General features: G+C 37.2%; 1 protein-coding gene across 1 annotated transcript; it reads left to right on the forward strand.

Moving 5' to 3' along the window:
- Positions 1-5,185: 5,185 nt before the first annotated feature.
- LOC121363930 (transmembrane emp24 domain-containing protein 7-like) lies at positions 5,186-8,851 on the forward strand. Its single transcript, XM_041486713.1, has 3 exons — positions 5,186-5,530; positions 6,616-6,861; positions 8,390-8,851. The coding sequence occupies exons 1-3, from the start codon at positions 5,360-5,362 to the stop codon at positions 8,624-8,626; spliced, it is 654 nt and encodes a 217-aa protein (XP_041342647.1). The 5' UTR covers positions 5,186-5,359; the 3' UTR covers positions 8,627-8,851.
- The last annotated feature ends 1,075 nt before the right edge of the window (positions 8,852-9,926 follow it).

The following is a 9,926-nucleotide window of genomic DNA, read 5'->3' on the forward strand; positions in this document are numbered from 1 at the left end:
TATTGACCCCATAAGGGTCACGATTGAGAGAGGAGAATGTCCCATATGTGTATGTCAGTACCCTATATCCTTAGAAGGAAGAGAAGGCTTAAAGCCGGTAATAGAGGAACTGATAAAGGATGGAACATTGGAACCTTTTATGTCTCCTCATAATACCCCTATTCTCTCAGTAAAAATATCTCACTGCAGTTATAGATTAGTACAAGACCTAAGGGAAGTTAACAAGAGAACTCGGACCTGTTACCCAGTGGTACCCAATCCCTATACTCTTAAGTAAAGTCCCACCCCAGCATCAGTGGTTTAGTGTGGTGATTCTTAAAGATGATTTTTGGACTTGCCCATTAGCAAAGGAAAGCCGAAATATTTTTGCCTTTTTATGGGAGGCTCCAAATACTGGGAGAAAACAGCAACTAAGATGGACAAAGTTACCACAGGGATTTATGGAATCTCCAAACCTATTTGGACAAGCTTTAGAAGAAATATTACAAACCTTCCCCACTCCTCCTGGAATACAAGTCACCCAATATGTGGATAATCTTTTACTATCAGAAGTTGAAGTAAGGGAGGCTACTATAAAACATTTGAATTTTCTTGGGGAAAAAGGATTAAGAGTATCAAAAGGGAAGCTACAATTTGTGGAGCCTGAAGTAAAATATCTCAGCCACTTAATAAGCAAGGGTAGCTGAAAGCTAAATCCTGAGAGGATTGCAGGGATTTTATCTCTTCCCCCTCCCTCTACAAAGAAGGAAGTTAGAAAGCTGCTTGGATTATTGGGATATTGTAGATTATGGATAGACAGGTATACACAGGCAGTAAAATTTTTATATGAAAAATTGACAGAGGGAGATTATATAAATTGGACCAGGGAAGATGACAAAAAATTAGAAGAATTGAAGTTGAAGCTGGCTTTGGTACCAGCTTTGAGTTTACCTTCATTAGAAAAGCCCTTTCTTCTGTATGTGAATGTGGAAGGTGGAGTAGCTCATGGAGTTTTAGTCCAAGAATGGGGGGAATAAAAAGACCAGTAGCTTATTTATCAAAATTGTTGGATCCAGTGAGCCATGGCTGGCCAGTTTGTATTCAGGCTATAGCAGCTACTGCTATTTTGGTGGAGGAAAGCCGTAAACTTACTTTTAGATGTAAACTAATTGTGTATACACCTCATGCAGTCCAAAATGTGTTAAATCAAAAAGCTGAAAAATGGTTAACAGATTCTAGGATACTAAAATATGAAGCTATTTTCATAGACAGTTATGGCTTAACACTAGAAGTAAACAAAAGTTTGAATCCAGCACAATTTTTATATGGGGAACCAAAAAGTAATTCAACACATAATTGTTTAGAAATTATCCAATACCTAACTAAAGTTCGGGAAGATCTAGCAGAGCAAGCCCTCCCAGAAGGGGAAAGAATATATGTTGATGGTTCATTCAGATGCATACAAGGTAACAGAATGTTAGGATATGTCTTGGTTGATGGGCAAAAGATGCAGACCATCGAAAAAGGAAAATTAAGTTCAAATTGGTCGTCTCAATCTTGTGAATTATATGCTCTAAAAAGAGCACTGGAATATTTGGCACACAAGAAAGGAACTATATATACTGATTCAAAGTATGTTTTCAGGGTAGTATACACCTTTGGAAAAATTTGGGAAGAAAGGGGGTTACTAAACTCAAAAGGAAATGGACTGATACATGAGGGACTCATTTTGGAGGTTTTAGAGGCATTAAAATTGCCTGAAGAAATACTTGTAGTACATGTTAAAGGACATCAAAGGGAAATGACTTTAGAAATAAGAGGAAATAATTTGGCAGATCAAGAAGCTAGAGATGGAGCAGAAAATGGGACCAAAAGGGTTATGTTAATTTTGACCCCAGATAAGGAAGAATTGGAAGTTTCAAAGTTTAGTGAGACAGAAGAGAGGGAACTAAGTAGGATAGGCGGAGACAAAGCTCAGTTAGGGACATGGAAACTTCCTGATGGGAGACAATTACTTAATAAGCCACTTAGTAGGAAAATACTAGAAGACATGCATCAAAAAACTCATTGGGGTACTCAAGATCTTTGTGATCACTTTCTAAGGAATTATGGGTGTATTGGGATTTTGGGATTGGCAAAACAAGTAACTGAAAGATGTATAATTTGTCAAAAGGTAAATAAAAAGGTAATGAGGAAAACAACATTTGGAGGCTGTGAGTTAGCTCTTCGACCATTTCAAAGTATCCAAGTGGACTTTACTGAACTTCCCCAAGTACAGAGATGGTCAACAGTCACTACTATAACCCATCCAAATTAGGCAATTGTATGCAAAATGGGAAAAAGTACTGTATTGCGGAAAATTTAGGAACAAGTGGTAACAGGTTGGGAAGTAAATGTCCTAAAGGAGAGAGATGACTTTGTTTCACTTTTACTACTGGGAGTAAAGTCCAACATTTGGTTAAATAACAACTGGCAAGCAGAAAGGCAAAGCCAGTGCAGCAATCAAAATCTGTGCCAATTTCATTTCAAGATTTATATACAAAACTTGAACAGCAATTAGAAAAGGAAATAGATATCTCAAGACTGGGGAAAAATCTGTTAGTGGAATTAGGGGAAAGAATAAGTCAGAAACTAAATATCACCAACTGTTGGGTTTGTGGGAGAGCTTTGATGTCAGAGGAATGGCCATGGAAAGGCAGTAGCTTAGGCCCGGTTGAACTCCTTAAGAGGAAAACCAACCAGAAGGGGGGATTTTAAGTTCAACAGTGATAGGGGAAGAGTGTTTCTTGTGCACTGGGAAAAATTTTCTTAATGAAGTAGGAAATACTCCCTGTAAGAGACATAAAGTTAGCAATTGAACTTTTGCATGGTGGATCCCAGAGGAACCAACTCAGTATTGGACTCGAGGAGAAATGAAGAAGAGAAATTTTAAATATAATAATGAAATTGTACTTTTTCAATGTAATAATATAGGCAATAATCCTTATTCTGGGATCCCAGAAATATTCAAATTTTGGATTTTGTTGATATCAATCAACAGAAAAATGATTATTGGAAAGCATCAGATGGCTTATTTTGGATATGTGGAAAAAGAACATACCCTTCTAGTTGGAGAGGGAGTTGCACTTTAGGAATTATACAACCAGGATTCGTTCTTCTACCAGGACCAAATAGAGATCACTTAGGAGTACCAGTTTATGAGGACCTAAAAATAAATAAAATGGACTTGATTAGGGGATCCCAAAAATGGGGAGATGAGGAATGGTCCCCTGAACACATAGTGGAAACATGGGCCAGCCACCTGGGCACAAGATGGGAGTTGGGGATATCGAACCGCAATTTATATGCTGAGTCATATTATAAGACTCCAAGCAGTTGTAGAGATAATAACAAATAGAACTGCTCAGGCAATGAAATTAATATGAAGGCAACAAAGCCAAACAAGTGCTGCAGTGTATCAAAATAGGTTTGCCTTAGACTATTTGTTAGCTGAAGAAGGGGGTGTTTGTGAAAAAATGTAATACATCAGATTGTTGTTTGAAAATAGATGACAATGGGGATGCTGTCCTAGATATAGTCAATGATATCAGAAAAATAGCCCATGTACCGGTCCAAAAGTGGGAATCAATGCTAAAAACTAGCTGGTGGGACAATGTATTGGGAATAGAATGGTGGAAGAAACTAGGCTTCTTCCTTTTATGTGCTACAGCTGGTTTGATATGTCTTCCTTGCTTGTCCCCTGTTTTATTCAGCTAATCACCTGCGTAGTGCAGGGCATGCAAGTGGTAACAATGCCTATAGACCCAAAATTGACTACATCTGGGACTGCACAAAAGATTATGGTGTTAAAGAAACAAAATAATAAGGAAAACCCCTTGGAGGAAGCAAAAATTTATAATAAAAAAATAAGCAATTAATGAAGTATGGAAAACAAGAAATACTGCTCAAGCCAAATGATTTATAAAAAGGGAAGAGGAGGGATTGTTATAAATACATATTATGTTGGCTTTTCACAACTATTAGGATGAATGTTATATGTATAATGGTAAAATAACTTTGCTTTTATTTCTGCTAGTAACAAAAACTTAGATATAGTAGCAGTAGTAGCTGATATAGTTATGAGTGAACTGTCTGTTTGGTCGGGATAACATCCAGTGAACATGTAATGTGGACCCTGGTATTGATATGCCAACTATCAGCATCTGCTGTCTGGAGAAAGTATGGACCAAGGCCCAAACTGGAAGTGATAAGGAGAAGGAGCCAAAACCATCAGCCAAGAAAGATGCATGCTCTAAAAAGGCGGACCCAAGGAGGGGCCATCTAAAATAGTTCCTGGAATATGTAAACTCGTTTATGGATATGCATATGGGTCTATGAATATGCAACAGGCAGATGTAATGGAAAAGGTATTTAAGGGGTATCCCGAAGGTGAAGGTGTGCTCTTGGCTCAGTGCCAAGACGCACCAGGCGGTGTGTAATCTTTGCTTTACTGTCTTTGTCTCCTAATGTCCTTTATTAAACTGTTTAAATTTTCACAGGAGAGTGAACGTGTTTTTCACACTGAGAAGAAAATTAACTATCCCAGCTGAAACCAGGACAATCTCTCTGAAGTAAGTAACGTTAAATTACAAAGAAAGTTGGGACTCCAACGCTGAAATTCAACCCTGTATATTCAGTAACTCGAAGATATACAGAGAGAGTACTTAAGATACTTGCATTTAGAGAAGAAAGGCCACTATTTCATCTCTAAATCATGTCTTATGAGAATTTAAAAACAGTTTAGCCCCGGGATAGTTGCATACAATGGACATAGATACAAAAGTTTTGATGTATTGGGGAACCTGGACTGTGTAGTGCAGGTATGACAGAGGGGAATTAAAATAAAAATTAAATTAGCTATATAATCTGAGTACCCCTCAACACAAAGCCGGGGTGGGCGGACCTCTCGCGTGCGCCTATGGTACCTCTGGTGCCGAGCGGTCGTCCCTGTGAACGTGGACACCTCGGCTCGCTGGTGTCACGGCCCAGACCGGGCCTAGTGCCCAAGGCGATGCCGGACCGTCATGCTCCCTGATAAACGTTGCCAGGCATCAAACGCGCAAGTGCGCCCGGGAGAGGCAGGGAGCACTCCCTTCTACGAGGAGCAACACATCTATAAAACTATGAGGGCTCACCCGGAAGAGCTTCTGTAAGGGCGGTACTAGGCGCCGCGGTTGCTCCTGAGAGCGCAGCGTTGTTCCTCAGTTACGTTTCTCCGTTGTCATCGGTTGGCGCCGCAAACATCTTCCTCTGGGCTCTGTGCCTGCTGGCCTCCGATGCGGGGCTGCCCTCTTTCTGCCCGGCTCAAACTCTGTTACTATTAGTCCGCACTGCACGCTGAATGATGCTTTTACGGGGCTACGGAACTGCTGGACCGTGGGGGTGGCTGACGCTGCTCCTGGTAGCTTGCGCGGCATGGGCCTCCGAAATCACTTTCGAGCTGCCTGACAATGCCAAACAATGTTTTTACGAGGAGATTGTCCAGGGCACAAAGTGCACCCTCGAATTTCAGGTACTCCGTGCTTCCCTCGGCCCCCGGGGAGTGTCTTGTTATTTAATTTTTGCCGTTAGTATTAGGAGTTTAATACCAATATAAATTGGTGGGAACTAAAACTATGTTATACAAACAGCCTACTGAAATGTTGCTTCTGCTGCTTGGCACCTCTGAACAAATCTTTATAGCATGTGCTTGAATAGATATTTACATATTTCAAAAAGCTTTTGTATGCATATAAAAAGGATGTGTATTGGATAGAAGTTTCTTCATCGTTTAGGATGCTTTATCTTAAAGACAAGAAGTTTGGAGCAAGGATTAAATTTAACTATTAGTCTGAGAGCTATCAGAATCACATTACAGAGTAGTAAGCTATGAATACCTAAACTACCAATTGCTCTTGTGGTGGAGATAGGATAGCTAGTGTGATTCTACAGAAGAACATGCTATGAACCAACAATAATCAAAGACTGACTATTCTCAAGATGATCATATGAAGTTTTGAGTTACTTGTAGATATAATTTGAACATGCTGGTGTTGGAAAAAATTACTGTCATCTATTGTGCAGGAGTAAGGCAGCATAACCTCCAGAACACTGCTCTGTTGATGTGATGAGTCAGGCTGTAATATCTGTTCTACTGAATATATGCCATTCCTGCAACATAAAGCAGCTTGACCTAATAGGCTAGTTAGACAGTTTAGGTCGTACATAAAAGAGCTGGTTTATTGATTTTGGCAGTCTCAACTTGCTGAATAAATTGTATGGATGGGCTTGTGGATATAATATATTACTGATTTATTGCAGTAATGTCTTTGCCCCATCAATTTTAATCTACTCTAGCCTTTGCTATAGTACTAGTATCTCAAAATGAAGTAACTAGTTTCCTTCATAAACTGTTAGAAAACATAGTTGACATTGCATATCCTCAATTTAAAAAAACTTATTTTGAATTGTTCTGTGAGTCTTTCATAGGATGATGATTTTTTCAAACTCAATAGATTTATAAATTAATTAATTTTAAAACATTTGTCAGATCAAACAATTTGCAATGCTAGCTGGATGTCTGTTCTGTTTAAGACAATTTCTTGGGTTTTTTTTCAGGTGATCACTGGAGGTCATTATGATGTGGACTGTCGGTTGGAAGGTCCTGATGGTTCTATATTATACAGAGAGATGAAGAAACAATATGATAGCTTCACATTTACTGCATCCAGAAATGGAACATACAAATTCTGCTTCAGCAATGAGTTCTCTACTTTCACACACAAAACTGTGTACTTTGATTTCCAGGTTGGAGAAGATCCACCACTGTTTCCTAGTGAGAACAGAGCAACTGCACTTACTCAGGTAAAATATTGTGTTTGATAGGAACTGTTAGGTGGAGGGAATGTTTTTTAAATTCAACTGCATTAGATATCTATATCTTTGTTGAAAATGAATGGGTCAGATCTTCTTTAAAATAAACCCTGTTACTAAAAGTGAACCTTTTCTGAAAATTAGAATTTATAGAATGCAGAGCTGAGGAGGAATTACCAAGTGATTAAGCGGAAATTAGGGAAATGATACAGTGCCCTAGAGTTTAAGGGAACTTTTTTATGCCATGGTTCTATGTCTGTGAAAGTGGTATAAAGTCTAAAATACCAGTGGATTGGGGGTTTTCAAAATTCCTGAACTTTGGAGAAACTTTGAGAACAATTTCATTTTATATTAAAATTAGTGGTTTTTGAGGCAAAGACTTGAATGAATCATCTCTTATGTGACTGTCACTTTTAAAATTGGAAGAGACTTCTAGCAAAATGAACAAATGCACAAAATCAGTCATACTTAGCTGGCTTCTAGATATGTAATTTATAAGACACTTAAGTGGCAAAACAATATTCTTTCTCCAGACTTTTTTTCCTAATGTTTTTTTCTTTCTTCATAATTTTAGTTTTACACCACTTCAGCCTAAACTAAATCAGCCAACTTCACTTGGAAGAGTAACTTCATGAATTCTAACATTATTACACTATATTTGTTGTCAAACTTAATTTTAAACAATCATGGGTACTGACTCTTACTTTCAGAAGATAAACAGAAAATGGAAGAGGTTTATGTGTAAAAAAATCTAGGTCTTGGAAAGCCTGTAGTACGTCTATTAAAGGGGTTTAAGATTTTTTCATGTTAGAGAAAGAAATGTGATTTTTATGAAAGATGACACATTTAGTTGGGCAATTTGGTCTTGAGTGTTTATTATATGAATATGGTAGGGAGCATCCAGGAACACTGAAAAATAACAGTTGTCCTTGATCTAATCACTTTTTACATACATGACTAATATATGGACCTCCTGCCAAAAGAACATGTTGAGGTCAGCAATCTAGATTTCAGGCTTTTGGGAAACTGAAGTTTGGGTATTATGTGATGAAGAATCACATACTTCTGAAATCTAAAAGTGTTTTAATATCTACTGTGCAAATCTTAATGATATAAAAAGCTTATTAGCTATCCAAATCTCAAGAAAGATTTACTGCTTGTTTTACTGGTGTATGTGGAATTAGCAAATGTTGGATTGCTGGCATATTTCAATACAGTGTTTATATTTACTTTTGAACCCAAACATGCATGAATTTTAATATTCAGTTTCTGGCTCTTAGAGTGCAACACTTTATATTACATCTGCAGTTTTGCACACTTTGGTACTTAGTCACATTCCTGTGTGTAAAATTTGATTATTATGTTAGATTTATAGTATTTCTATCTGACCGTGGACTGAGCAAGTCTTTCATTTGTAAAGCTATATGAATCCTAATTTTAAATATCAAACCACAGAACTTCACAGAACAAGCATTAGAAGAGTTCTTAATTTAGCATGTGTATTTATTTGCTTCTTTAGATGGAGTCTGCGTGTGTTTCAATTCATGAAGCTCTGAAATCTGTCATTGATTATCAGACTCATTTCCGGTTGAGAGAAGCACAAGGCCGCAGCAGAGCAGAGGATTTAAACACAAGAGTAGCCTATTGGTCAGTAGGGGAGGCAATCATTCTTCTTGTAGTTAGTGTTGGGCAGGTATTTCTCCTCAAAAGCTTCTTCTCAGATAAAAGAACCACAACAACCCGTGTTGCATCATAACTGGTAGTGATAATGCTTCAGGTCATTGTGTTAATCACTTGTGAAATTACCGTTATCAAATTAATTGTAAGTACAAGGAACTAAATATACGAAACATCTAAATGCCTACCCCTCCTCACTGATTAAAATCACAAAACATAACCCACAAGTTATGAAAGGGATACCCAATTTGAAATATAGAGTAAACTTAGTGTTTTCGGATGCTTGTATTAAATATCTGGCAATGATCAGCCTCTCTTTGGTTTTGCTGATTTTAATCCGAATTGAATTTGACTTTACTGATATGATTGCCCATCTGTGTTATAATGCTTTAAAAGAACCTGCCAATTTAGTGTGATGTGAAAGACAATACTCATGAAAATTTGATTTGACTTGAATTTTCATGCTGAATGTGTTGGATCATAAACAAGCTAATGTGGTAAACTGTAGTTGTGAGATGTATTCCACTGTTTTGATTTGCTGTAACAAAAAAAAAAATAAAATCCCATTATATCCTTCGCTTATCTGTAAAATTGTTGCAAGCTTGATAGTATATATTGGTGCAAAGTCTCCACCTGCCTGGTAAATGTCCATCTTCAAAACCTGCTAAATTTTATACTTGAGTGTATTTGTCTAAACACACACTTTTCTAAATTAAAATATAATGCATTTCTTCTTTTACAGTGTTTTACTAAACAACTTCTAAACTGAGACTACTTGAGAAACATGCTTTCTCTATTCAAAAATTTTAAATCTCCAAGTTGTTTGTAAAAATGCAATAAAATGGGGAATATTGTAACTTTGTTACTGAAGCTGTGCAATCTCTGTACTTAGTGCTGCTGCTTGTCACATTTAAGACCAAAAATAGTTTGGTTTTTATCAAGCAGTTCAGCACCAGCACCAGTTACATTGCATCCATTAGGCACGTGCAAAGCTTTTAATTAAATTGTTTTCCTATTAAGAAGCCCATTTAATACTGCATTGTGGGAGTGCTGTGTGCTTTATTTCCCTGTTTGGTGTACTGATACATTGTGACATTGTGCATGTAATCGCTACTCTTCTGTTAGTGGTCAAAAATGTTTAAAATATTTTGTGATATCTTTTTTGTAGATTTGTAGCTGCATTGCTTCCACTGTTCATATCTTTAGTTTATGTATTGTAAAAAAATTTTGGTTTATTTGGATGTGGAAGACAGTAAATATATGTACATACAAGTACCTTTAATTGAGCTAGTCAAAATAAAGAAATACTTCTTCAGATGGTTCTGGAGGAATAAATTAACTTGGACCAGTTTTTAAGTGCACACAAACAAAACTAAGAT

This window comes from Pyrgilauda ruficollis, unplaced genomic scaffold (assembly GCF_017590135.1).
Source record: "Pyrgilauda ruficollis isolate IOZ18807 unplaced genomic scaffold, ASM1759013v1 scaffold774, whole genome shotgun sequence".
NCBI lineage: Eukaryota > Metazoa > Chordata > Aves > Passeriformes > Passeridae > Pyrgilauda > Pyrgilauda ruficollis.